This window comes from Charadrius vociferus, unplaced genomic scaffold (genome assembly GCF_000708025.1).
Source record: "Charadrius vociferus isolate BGI_N301 unplaced genomic scaffold, ASM70802v2 scaffold198, whole genome shotgun sequence".
NCBI classification, from domain to species: domain Eukaryota; kingdom Metazoa; phylum Chordata; class Aves; order Charadriiformes; family Charadriidae; genus Charadrius; species Charadrius vociferus.
In genome coordinates, this window is record NW_009649951.1 from 4,755,407 (window position 1) to 4,768,224 (window position 12,818).

The 12,818-nt window shown below is 41.1% G+C and overlaps 1 protein-coding gene across 1 annotated transcript in view; it reads right to left on the reverse strand.

Moving 5' to 3' along the window:
• Positions 1 to 12,466, reverse strand: part of MLLT3 (myeloid/lymphoid or mixed-lineage leukemia (trithorax homolog, Drosophila); translocated to, 3) — a 74,680-nt gene extending 62,214 nt beyond the window's left edge. Inside the window, exons 1-3 of the mRNA XM_009891521.1 lie at positions 12,397 to 12,466; positions 10,969 to 11,051; positions 6,944 to 7,087 (exon numbers count right to left, since the gene is read on the reverse strand). Of these exons, the coding sequence (XP_009889823.1) occupies positions 6,944 to 7,087; positions 10,969 to 11,051; positions 12,397 to 12,466 (297 nt within the window). The remainder of the gene's footprint in view (positions 1 to 6,943; positions 7,088 to 10,968; positions 11,052 to 12,396) is intronic.
• Between the last annotated feature and the right edge of the window lie 352 nt (positions 12,467 to 12,818).

Here is a 12,818-nt window from a genome sequence, read left to right on the forward strand (position 1 = left end):
CTCTTTTTCCCCTGAGGGTCTTGCATGGTACTGAGCAGTGTTTGGTAGATACTGGCCAGGGCCCAGCACAGTGCCGTAAGTTGTGCCTCTCTGGAGTAGCCACAGCATTTTTCTTTTAAATATTCTATTACTTTATCAGGGTCCTGGAGTTGTTCGAGGGTGAAGTCCCAAACCATTGGAGGTGAGAAATTCTCTAGATACCTGCCCATGTTCTCCCACATGCCATGCCACCCCTGACTATCCAGCCTTGGGGCAGATCTCTGGGTGGTAGACTTAAGCAGTTGCTTAACCCTAAACAAGATCTGAAAAACATTCAGCAGGCATAGCAATAGAAACATGCTGGTTTGAGCATCCCAAGGATATTCAAAGTTCTCAAGAGGTGTCATATCTGGCCCAAAGGAGAAAAGGGAGGCAAAAGAGCTGGGGAAAGTATCTCCCCCTGTTTCTCCCATAGATTGGGTGATATTATTAATAACTTCTGAAAGATGATAACCAAGGTATGGACAAGACAGCAATACTGCATAGACACCCCAACAAAGCCACTTCAATAGTGATGTTATCATATCATAAGCTGATATTGCACACAGCAGCAAAATTATAGCCCTGATCCCTCTCCCCGAGATAACAAACAGCATCACGGGGGAGTACATGGAGCATATATGAATTTACAAAACACAGCCACGCAAACAAACGAAGCAACATTGTAACTGGCAACTATCTAATCAATATGTGAAATGGATACAAGAAATTTGTTATTGCAACCCTTCAAGCCCCACATTGGGGGCCAAAAAGGACTGTCGTGGTTTGGCCTCAGCCAGCAACAAAGAACCACACAGCCGCTCACGCAACTCCAACAGCCATGGAAAAAGAAATTGTCAGGGTAAAACTCGTGGGTTAAAATAACGCAATTTAACAGAACAGCAAAAGGAAAGATGAAAACGTGATTACAGTACCCCCACAAAGTGCACCGACCAGACCCACACCACCGCAGCCCACCCCCAAGCGGCAACTGCTTTCCTCGCCCTGGCTAGCTCTTCTTATAGCCCGGGCATGGGTCACGTGGGATGGAATACCTGCCCCCTGCCGGCTCCTGGGGGAATTAACCCCATCACTGCCGGAACCAGGACAAATAGCCCTGTGTATTTGTAATAATGTAATGAATTTTACTATTTTTGTCCATAGTGGTAACTGCTCTCTAAGGGGCATCTATAAGGCTTTTCCTTTTATGAAAGAAAATTCAACTAAAAAACATTGTCCGTGTATGCCTGGATTAAACAACTAATTTTTAGTCTCCTTCCAAAAAGGTAGGAATGTTACATAGTACAAACATTTTTATTTATCCTTGTCTCTAAACTGGAGACATGCGGATTTGATGGATGGACCGTTTAGTGGATTAGGAACTGGCTGGATGGCCATACTCTAAGGGTTGCGGTCAATGGCTTGATGTCCAAGCGGAAACCAGTCACGAGTGGCATTCCTCAGGGGTCAGTAGTGTAACCGGTGCTGTTCAACATCTTTGTCGGTGACATAGATGTTGGGATGGAGTGTACCCTCAGCAAGTTTGCCGATGACACCGAGATGTGTGGAGCGCTCGACACGCTGGAGGGAAGGGATACCATGCAGAGGGACCCAGACATGCTTGAGAGGTGGGCTCATGCAAATCTCATGAGGTTCAACCAGGCCAAATACAAGGTCCTGTGCCTGGGTTGTGGCAATCCCATGCAAAAATACAGGCTAGGCAGAGAATGGATTGAGATCAGCCCTGAGAAGAAGGACTTGGGGGTGTTGGTTGATGAGAAGCTCAACAAGAGCTGGCAATGTGCGCTTGCAGCCCAGAAAGCCAACCGCATTCTGGGATGCATCAGAAGCAGCATGGCCAGCAGGTTGAGGGAGGCGATTCTGCCCCTCTTACTATGCTCTCCCCTTACTCTGACCCCACCTACAGTACTGTGTACAGCTCTGGAGCCCCAAACATAAGTTGTAGGTACCCTATCCCTGGAGGTGTTCAAGGCCAGGCTGGATGGGGCTTTGAGCAACCTGGTCTAGTTGGAGGTGTCCCTGACCATGGCAGGTGGGTTGGAACTAGATGATCTTTAAGATTCCTTCCAACCTAAACCATTTTATGATTCCATGATATTTGCAGCTATGGGAGAGAGGTCTGCATTAAAGTGCTGTCTTAACATGGACTGAAAATACTTTCACTACTTTTCCTGCAAGAATCAAAATTAAGTTATTCATATTGTCATACTCAAACAAGTGATGCCTGAGCAACTGTTGTGTTTCCAGAGGCAAAATTCAATTTAACTGTTACATAGCTGTCACTCAGCATCTCCAAAACTAATTTATTTCTACTGGCTCAATAAGCATATTTGGTGTAATTTTCAATTTTTTTCTCGACATTGAAAAACACACAAGCCAAAAAAGTAACAGAACCAGAACTACTGACAACACAAAATACATCAGTGGAGTCAGACCCTATATAGAAATGGTTTTAGTGGGATTCAACATTCAAAATCTAATTCAAATTTCCAAGTCAGTGTCATCCCTCTTTGCATATCCATATGCAGGAATCACAGCACTGCCTCTTTTCCCTCTAGCTCTTTCATGCTTCGAGGCTAAAACTAATCAGAAAGTGCAACGGACAAATCTAGGGAGGAATGATCACACACGGATAAATGCTTACTGGTGTTTACTTGATGAAAACTTCAATACTACAGTACCTACTCATGCATAATGCTGTGCTGTGTCTAGAGGATGAGCTCTGTAGGAGACTACACGTATAAAGTTCCGTCACTATCAGTAGCTTGACAATTTGCTTGGTAAGAAATGGATTAACTAAAAGTCGTCATTTGTATACAGGGTGTCTTTCAGGATTTCAAGCAAGAGGTTAGATTATGGTATACACTGCTGATTCACGAGTCATATCTGTATACATGTTAGCTTCACATCATTAGGTACTACACTGAGTAAATGGTACAAAAAATTCTCAGTGGCATGATTTCCACAACAAACTTTTCTAAAAGATATGTCATTTAGAATCTATACGCAAACAAATGGAACATACACAATTACACTGAATGGTTTGATCGAATTTGCCCAGCGTACTCTTGAAAATGTTTCATTTCCTCTGTAAACATGTGTTTTTACATTTATGAGAACAAGGTCAAGAGGTAAATGGTAGAGATGGACTTGAGAGTAACTAGATCTTTTTAGGGTGTGGGGGATAGTTCAGTGTAGAAAGGATGTTTCTGAAGGTATAGAACTTTGACAAAGAACTTTGCAAATTGCATATGGCCTTTGTAAGACCAAACCAAAGGTTCCCATTTACCTTCCTGACTACAAAAATACAATCTCTGAAGCCAAATCAAATCCTTCTCCTTGTAAAGGCTGAAAAAATAATTCTCAGATTGGAAGAGAAATCAGCAAGTTGGTGACCTCCTACTAATAATGACTGATTGCACACCTATCATCGATTCTGTTGATATCAAATAAAATGCTAAGATGGAAATATTCCATGTAGTTAATCTACATGACTGGCACCACCCTAGTTGTTCTGTTTGCTTTAACTAAAGCGGCCACAGTGGCACTGCAAAGCTGTGCTACAGTTGTGTTCTCACTTGTTTAATTACTCAGGATATCTGAATGTTACTCTTACTCTCTCCCAGTGAACTGCAGGACAACCAAAACAACAAGAAAAAAGGCTCTTAGCCTGAAAGACAAAAGAACACTGGCTGTAGCAAGCATCCCTGACCAGTTTGCATTTGGGATGCCACAAGACAGACGTGCGAAGGGAAAGGGGAGTTCTGAGCATCCAACTGATGGCTCAAGGCATTTGCAGCAAGAGACAAACACATAGACATGCCTATACCAAATATGGCAGCATGCAAGTGCCAGGTGAGCCTGCACTCTTCCCTTCAGAAGGACACCCTATTTGTAATATACGTATGTTTATGCATATAAGAAATAAAGAATCATGTTTAGTAGTTTACATAAGTGGAATGACATTTCCCACTACTTTTGCGTGGAGAAAAACTAATGAGAGATCTGGGGTTTGAGGTGCACAGAAATCAACCAATTTACACCATTATTAAATAGCATGTAAGCAAAATTCTGCCATCTTAGAGTGTTTTTCTTAAAGCTACCACTCAGCATTTTACAGGAATAGGGTATCTCATTAATTTTGAGGGATATGAACTTCATTTTACCTGCCTTGTTGCCTGTCAGGGAAATTCAGTGACTTGTTAACTTGTTACTTTTACTTTTTTTTTTTTTTAAGAGAGCCATAAGGTAGAAGTATTAATTGTTTTGACTTATAAGTGCAAAACCTATCTTGTGCTTTATTAGCCTGTAAATATTTTTCTCAGGCTAAAGCATGGAAGTTACAAGTGAGTTAATGTTTCATGGATTCATTCAGTTGTCTACTCTACCTACACTTGGAAGCAAGAGCCAGCTTTCCACAGCTTCTGCAACAGTGAAAGAAAAGCCTATGTAAAGCATTTCATAAAAGTGCAACCAGAGATGTAAGCTCTTCATGGAGACTTCTAGTAACAGACAGACAGAATGCTATCACATCATCTCTGCCAAGTTCATCAGACAAACTCCCAGGTCAGAAAGCCTACAGAGGCAAGCATGAAACACTGATAGCTTCAAAAAGAGAACCATTTTCTGGAAGGAAACTGGGACCATGGAGGAGAGGAAAAAAGAAAAAAAAACAAAACCAAGCAGTTTGTAATCTCCAGGAGACAAAAGGCATTGACAACGCATTTGAAGAATGACCATGCTGATACATTCAGGGAAAGAATCCAATTGAAACACTCCACATTTCATTGTTTACAATTAGGCAATATTTTTGCTTTTGTTAACTCAAGAAACCTAAAATTAGAAGGCACAGAAAACTAGCAATAAAAGGGACACTTCCTATTTTTACCTTTTTAACCACTCCCCCAAAGTTCCTGCTGGCATGATTTAGATTTATTACACTTGGATAAAACTTGTCCATTGACAACTGACCTGATACGATTACTATTAAAGCAGTGGCTCGTGAAGTTTTCCAGAATAAAATCTTGATGATATATTTGCAAACATACTAAAGAGCCAATACATTGTCCAGATATGGATACCCTCTTGCACCTAATAAATGCAAACACAAACACAGCTCATGCTTCTATTTCAATACGACTATAGTTCTAACAGTTCTCCAGGAGGACAACAAGGTCTTTCAGACTATACCTGCTACTTATTTTTGCTTTGCTTTCAAAGATCCACTTCAGTGGACTGAATATTCTCACCCTAGCTCCCTCTCATCTCCAGCCCCGAACCTACTATTGTCCAACTGTGCCAAACAGGGCTACCCATTTTTGTTACAACTGTTCAGAAATATAAAGATAAGCACCGGTATTTACATTAGTAAACCCACAACATGAAGATTGGCTTAACATCTCTATCAGTGACCTGGAACATACTCTTACTCATGAGGTTTGCAGATGACAATCAACAGGGGAAGTGAAGCAGCCAACACTCAAGAGCTAGGCTGCCACCAGAAGGAACCACACAGTCTGGAGGAACGTGTTAACAGCAACCTCATGAAATACAACCAGGACAAGTGCCAAATGCCAAGTTTTGTCCCAGCAAGGCAGACACCTGCAGCCATAAGGGTAGGCCTGGGAAACAGCCCTTGAGGATTGGGCCTGGGAACCGGAGGGCCGCAGGCTGGGCCAGGGCCACCTGTGTGCCTGGGGAGCACCAAGGCCCAGCAGTGCCTAGAGTCTCATGAGCAGGTGACAGTCCTGAGAGCTTGGGACTGAGACTATACCCTCTGCTTGGTGCTTGTTGGACCTCATCTGGGTACTGCTTCCAGTTTGGGTCCCCAACACACAAATAAAACAGTGGGAGGAGATGGGAAGCCACTGAGACAGTGGGGCTGGAGCCCTTGCCCAGAGCCAGGAGAGGCTGCAGGACCAGGGCTCTTTCATCTAGGAGCAGACATGGCTTCAGGGGCACCGAACAGCATCCCTGGCATCAATGGGAGGAAATGGAGGAGATGCAGTCGGGCTCTTCACAGTGGTGTGTGGTGGGAGGGCAAGAGGCAGCAGCACAAGCTGATACATGAGAGGCTCAGGCTGGAGATAAGGAGAAGCCTTTTTCCCATGAAGACAGCCCAGCAGCAAGGCTGGGTCCCAGGGACATTGGGCCACCTTTGGCCAGGGTAAGGTTTCACACCCCGGCAAGGAGGGGTAAAGTCCTGAGCAGCCTGGTCTGATCCCATAGCTGAGCCTCTGGTGGTCCCTGCCAGCATGAAAGATTCAGCCGTTGTGTGAAACACAGCAGAATGATTTCCACTAACAGACAACATGTAAACCTAAAGGTTTAGCCTTCTCCTCCCTCCAAATAAGCAAACTTCCTTTGGGCTTTTTCATATCAATTAATTCTACCAACATGTAAAGAAGTCTTGGTAAATTTTCTGGTTTGGACTGTGTAACATATATTATATAACTTTAAGTAGGTATATTTATACTTACAGTTTCTAACTGGTTCTACCCTATAACTACTGAATTTATTCTGCTTAATATAGAACCATTTCTCTTAAAACGAGAGACATTTAATTTTCTTATTACTTCCTCCCTTCACAGTAGCCCTCCTGTATTTCATCTCAGGAAAGTCAAGCAAGCAATGCTTCATGTATAAGGTCTAAGTTCTGCTTTTGCAGAAGTAAACAGGAATTGCTTGGTTGTGAAAACATATCTAATCATGTATTTAAGGTAGGTACATGCTCATTTGCTCACCCATTCCAGTTAAATACAACAAGCACCGAGCTCTTATACAAAGTTAATCACAAAAACACTTCATCTCACTATCAGGTCAATCTTTATTATAAGAATCATGCACCAGCAATAAGTGGCAACATCTTCAGTGTGATGGCTTTTGACATGGGTGCAGGACTCACCCCTCCTGCCTTTTGCAGCTTTCTTCTGAATTCCTCTGTCGGGTTGTTGAATGTGAGCTTTTCACAGCGGAGGTGATTTACAGGTGGGTGGCCTTCAAGGTGCAGGAATAAGTCATAGTCAAATCGAACTTTCTTAGGTTCTTCCTGAGGGTTGAAAATAACCAGATAGAAACATCTAGCACCAAAACTAACTAAGTTGAAAACAAGGGCTACATAAAGACTGTGAATTAAAATGAAAATTATGTCATTTTTAACCATTCTCTGTGTTCTTGGACACATTATGGAATTTACCAAGCGTCAGCTGAGCTACAGTAAGTCACAGAAGCTCCTATCAGCCCATGATAACACATGGTAAAATGCATGAACTTCATGAACTTTAAGCTGTCCTGACAAGGTTTAATTAAAAGTTTTATATTTGGCACAGGCTACAGACATACGCATAGGCAAGTATCATGTTTCAGCTGACACAAGGTAATTCAGTCACCAACACAATCACACTTCTGATTCCTAGATAGTACTGGAGACACCGCGCTAAGTTTTGAATCCAAGTTCCTCCAACAAAGCCAAACACTATGGTTTTCTTCACAGGTTGTAGAAAGGGGTAAGAATGATACTGCTGCAGTGAACTATATTTGATCTCCTATGTATGGGATCTGCTCATTTGTTAATGAAACTTCATTGCCTTGAACGAGTGTGGCCAGCTACATTTCAAGTGTTCCATCACAGCTTCCAAGCCACTAAAATTTTCTGCCATTGCAGTGAAAAAATGAAACTGAATGTTCCCTGTACCAATATGGAGAGAGAAAGAACATAAAAGGCCAATTTATCTTGGAAGAAATCATCAGTGCTCTACTGTCCTGAGAAAGCCTCAGCTGAAAAAGGACACTAGTGGCATTGAATAGACTTCAGTTTGTAATACCAGAGAAAAGATACTAAGTATCTTTTGTGTTATACATTTACACAGTCCCTTCTAGAAGCTGCACATAAGTTATGTGCTCTTTTAAGGCAATATTAAGTAGCCCTTCCTCCAAAGGTTCTGATGTGCAACAGAAGCCAACAAACAATGTCAGTCTTAAGGCAGAACACAAGTAAAAGGTCAAATTCAGGAAAAGCTTTAGTAAAAAGGGAACCAGGACGGAAGAGGAGGAAGAGACACAGCAAAATCTTAGCACATCTCCAACACCGCATGTAATCAAAATGTATGTATGCTCTGTTTAGTGACAGATGCTTAAAAAATTCACACGAAAAAATGTTTAGTTTTGATTCACGATTCCAAAGATGTGAAGAACAGAAAGCACAGAAATCTCAGTTATTCTAAAAGTTAAATTAGAAATTTCAAACACAGCCAAGGAGCACCCCCATCATCCCGTCTCTAGACTTGGAGCAGAAACAACAGAAGGGAACCTGAAATAAAAGGCCTGCAGTAGTCTGTTTCTGAAGACAGAAGCGAGCAGTTTACTTAGATGAACTATTTTCTTGATGGACCGTTTTCAAAGGCAACCATGGATGAAGATATTTCTTATTGTTAGAAAGATTAACACATGATTTCTTCTAGAAAAAAGTAGAAGTGATTTACTTCCTGCTCTGCTTAGAAAACCGTGATGTTGCTACAGGCAAACAGTTGGTACCAGCAGCTTTGCCATAAAAGCAAAGTCTTAAGAATTTATAAATGGGAGTCTTCAAAGAATTCTGTGGAAAGTTAGATGAACAAGACCAGTGATTTCAAAGCAGACTTGTTACTATACGAAGAACTCCCAGTACCATTACCATTATTTCAAAATGGTGAGACAGTGAAGGCAGTTCATGAGCCTTATCCTAAATAGACTGCATTTTCCAGAGTAGGAGTCTTTTGACCTAAAAGCATTTTTTCAAGGACTGTGTCTCAATGGCTAACAACTATAGCCTGCTGCTGCTGAACGTGGGAGGGGAGTTTGTTTTCATTTCCCTAATTGTTTAAAGGTTGTAATATTTTCCATAAGGGTGAAATGCCTACTAGATTTTCTACCAATTTCTCCTTAGTCCTGGGAGTAGGCACCCTTTAATCCTCCATGGTCCAAGCGGCTTCCTGTACTCCTGCCTTCTCTATTCATTAGGGTACTTTCTGAACCAGAAATTGAAAAGTTGTCTACCTTGAATAAGTGATGATGGTCTGTCTCCTCTTCCTCCTTCTGTCTATCTCCTCTTTTTCTGTACTGGAATACCTGTGAAGTGGCTTAGGAGAGGAAGAGTAGCTGAGCCAGGAGAAAGCAGCAATTTGCCTCAGGAATGTCAGCTCAATTTTTGTGCCACTCTTCCTTTGTATTCTACTGACCCCAGGGAAGAGCATGCTGCTGCAGCTGTGTGAAGAGCTAGCTGACTCACAGTCCAACTGCTGCTTGTCGTATTCCATGACACCAAAATAGGAGTGAGGGATGTTTGCAAACTTCCTAATTCCACATGCTGCTTGAGGGTGAGGTGAGTTGTAATCACTGCTGCCCTCTTGATCTCAGTCTAAGCCACAACTCCTGCTGGAGAACTCCTGAGACTTGCAGGTCTCCACAGTCAGCAAAGGCAGCCAAAAGTCTGAGTGGAAAACAAAAAAAGAAATGACGGGCGGGAAGCTTTCTGTAGAGATGCTTCAATGATTGACTCACTGTCTTCTCACTTTGTCTGCCCACTTTTGAGATGAGCTCTTAACAGAGGAGTTAAAGAGAACGGGCTGCTTTTCATTAGATTTCCTGAATGAATTGAAACTGCTTCCCCTAAGGGAGACAGAGCTAAAAAGCATACCAAAAAAGCCAACCAACTCACTGAGGCGGTCCTGTTTCCTTTTCCAACAGCAAACAGAGTAGACTAAGCCCCGCTCTTCACAGATTGATACAGGGAACATTTCTGAATTACCTGTTCGAAACCTACAACTTAGAAAGTGCCTGAGCAGAATTATCCACACTTCACACCTTGACAGAGCTTTCCGTGAAAGACAAAAGAATACTGGAATATCTACTTGAAGGCATAAACAGCTAACAAAGTCGTACTCTAATACAAATTTTAAGTGACCAAGGTTCCAGCAAAAGTCTTTTACTATGCATTTCTGTTTTCTTTCAGTTTTAGTTTTTCACCAGGCATTCAACACATTAAAGATGTAACATTAACTTGATTAAAATAATTATATTAAACTATGTGTTGGTAATATAAAATAAACACACATGTATCTTAGATGAGCATATGAAGTATAATAATACCTCCACTGAGGCACATGACATAAAAAAGGAACCTAAAATATCACAGTTACTAAGGTACTGTACATTAAACCATGCAAACTTTTTGCTCTGTAATACCACCCAAATCCGATTCTTTTTATGTGAATGAGTTATTAGTAATACAGATCCTGTCACGTACACCAAAGGAAAACCCTGTATTGGCTATCTGAGAGACCCACAATAAGTGCAGCATTTACTTAGAATTTGAGATACCACAATACTGCAAGCTTTGTACACGGCACTGGGTTTGTTTTTAAACTGTGCCCCCTGGAAATGTTGAGTTGAGCAGAATCAATGTTCACATACAGTCTAAAAGAATGTGGGGTTTTTTCAGATTGAGGATTAAAAAAAAAACCCTGCAGGATAAAAAAAGACTGTTTTGAAAGACCAAAAACTGAAAAAATTAAAGAGATCGGCAATACTAAGATAGAACGAGTCCATTATGAAATCAACATAATCAAGCTGCTCAGTTTCCTTTCTTAAACTTTAAGTGGCTCTTAAGCATTATTTAAAGACTGTCCACTTCTGAGTAGGGCGAGTAATTCTTCTGAATAATTACATTCAACTTCTTTATTTTACCAGGTAATCCTGATTTCATAGAGTTATCTACTAAACAGTTACACATTTCTAAAAGTTACAGTGACTTTGAACTGAGGAACAGCATTGACAAAGATAGGTTTAAAACAAATTTTTAACTGAGTTTATGAATTTGACTGTAAATCTTCAAAAAAACTCCCATTTCCACATGATTTATTTTCTTAAAATGAAAAGTACGCGATTTCATACCTTGTTTTTGAAGTAAACCTCAATTGGTAAAATGAAACCAGCATACCCAGATTCTTCAACTTTGTAAGGTGGATCCTTGCACACTGAAACAAAGAAAAGCCTGTATTTAACACACACACACACACACACAAATGTTTTAAATGCACAAGCAAAACATATGAACAAATAATCTGTGACAACAGTTCTACGGCAGCATCATGACAAAAGTGCACACACACAGTAGGAGATACCCGTGAACAACTCAACGTGAATTTTGCAAGCAAATCATTCCTGCCTATATACAACCTACAGTTTATGGATAGCAAATTTTTAATTTTTGTTTTTCTTTTCCAATCCTTTCAGGCTGCTAAAGCCTAACCACCAGGGACTTCAACACCAGGTGGACCTACTGAGTACCTGTAACGGCTACATAGGCACTACAGCCAAAGCTTGTTCTGGAATGGAAAATATACAGGATTCCACCTGGAGAAAGTTAAACATGTAGAGGGCAAAAGAACTGCCATTCATGTATTCATAACCTAATAAAATCCTAATTCTAATAAATTTAATCTAAAAAAATGAATTAACTGAATTAGACCTAATGCTAATAAAATTGAAATCTGTATTATTGAGGGGTGGGAGGACACAACACAACATTCCAGTATATAGTGGAGAACCTCAGGACGGTCAGCTATTGTATTACATTAAAACAGTATCCAGGTTTACACTATAGGATTCAGACTTCTTTAACATGACAGTGAGGATTACTAGCTCCAATATACAATCTTTTCTGTAAAGTTTTCAGTTTAATGCAAGGGCTTTTAGTTACATGAAATCCCCATAGCACTGAACATGAGCTCTCTGAAGAAAGTGGCACTAGCCTGCCAACTCCAGCCTGTGACAAAAAGCAGGTTGTTAGAGAACTTGGGATAGAAGTGACCTCTTCTGTTTGGCTGCATAACTATCTCATTACAGAATTCATGCCCATGTAACACATAAGCACAAAGGTATGCTGAGCCTGAGAAACTGCGCATCTCCTGCAGCATCAACTCAGATGCTTCCAAATGCCTCATTGACATGTTATGACAACTCATGTCATATGCACCACCATCTCAATAACATCATAGGGCAACGACAGTTTCTCTACTGTAAATCAGCAGAATGATGCAATTCATGCACAAAAGGTTGACTTCTTCAGAAACGTTTGGTCCAGCTCTATCAACCTTGCTGACGAAAGAAAACCCTGCTGTGAAAGAAAATTCACACTCCCAGATGGATCATCATTTGCTAGGATGTGTGGTCTTTTCAGAATTCCTGGTAGCTGCTCACTGCAGTGTATCAGGTGCAACTTAAACTATACTTTACAAAAAGTGTGTCTTGCAATCAACTGTCCAGGAATGGAATATAAGAATTATTTTTTTTAGCAAAGCACTGCAGATGGGCACTTACCATGCTCTATCATCCTGAAAATATGACAAGGCGCATCATAACACATCCAGGAATATAACTGCTGCTTCATGCTCAATAGTGTGATCAGTACGTCTGCTTTCTGAGGACATGCAAGCTTAGTTAGTCCCCAAGTAAATGAACACAGCAGAATTTTCTCCTACTACCTTGCCATTCTCCTCCTGAGCTGCTTGCACCAAATCCATACACAGGCTTCAAGGATGAGGAGGATCCCAAGTCCTTGCTCACCTACTGCAGCTGGCTATCACTACCCTGTTCACCTCACTCAATCAAGAGAAAGCAAAAAGGATGACATAAACAGAGCAAGAATAATAATCTCTTTTCCAGACTCATTCCGCAACACTGCTCTCTTGCAGCTACAGAATTTAGTTTGTTTTTCTTGGCAGGAAAAAAGAAGACAGACA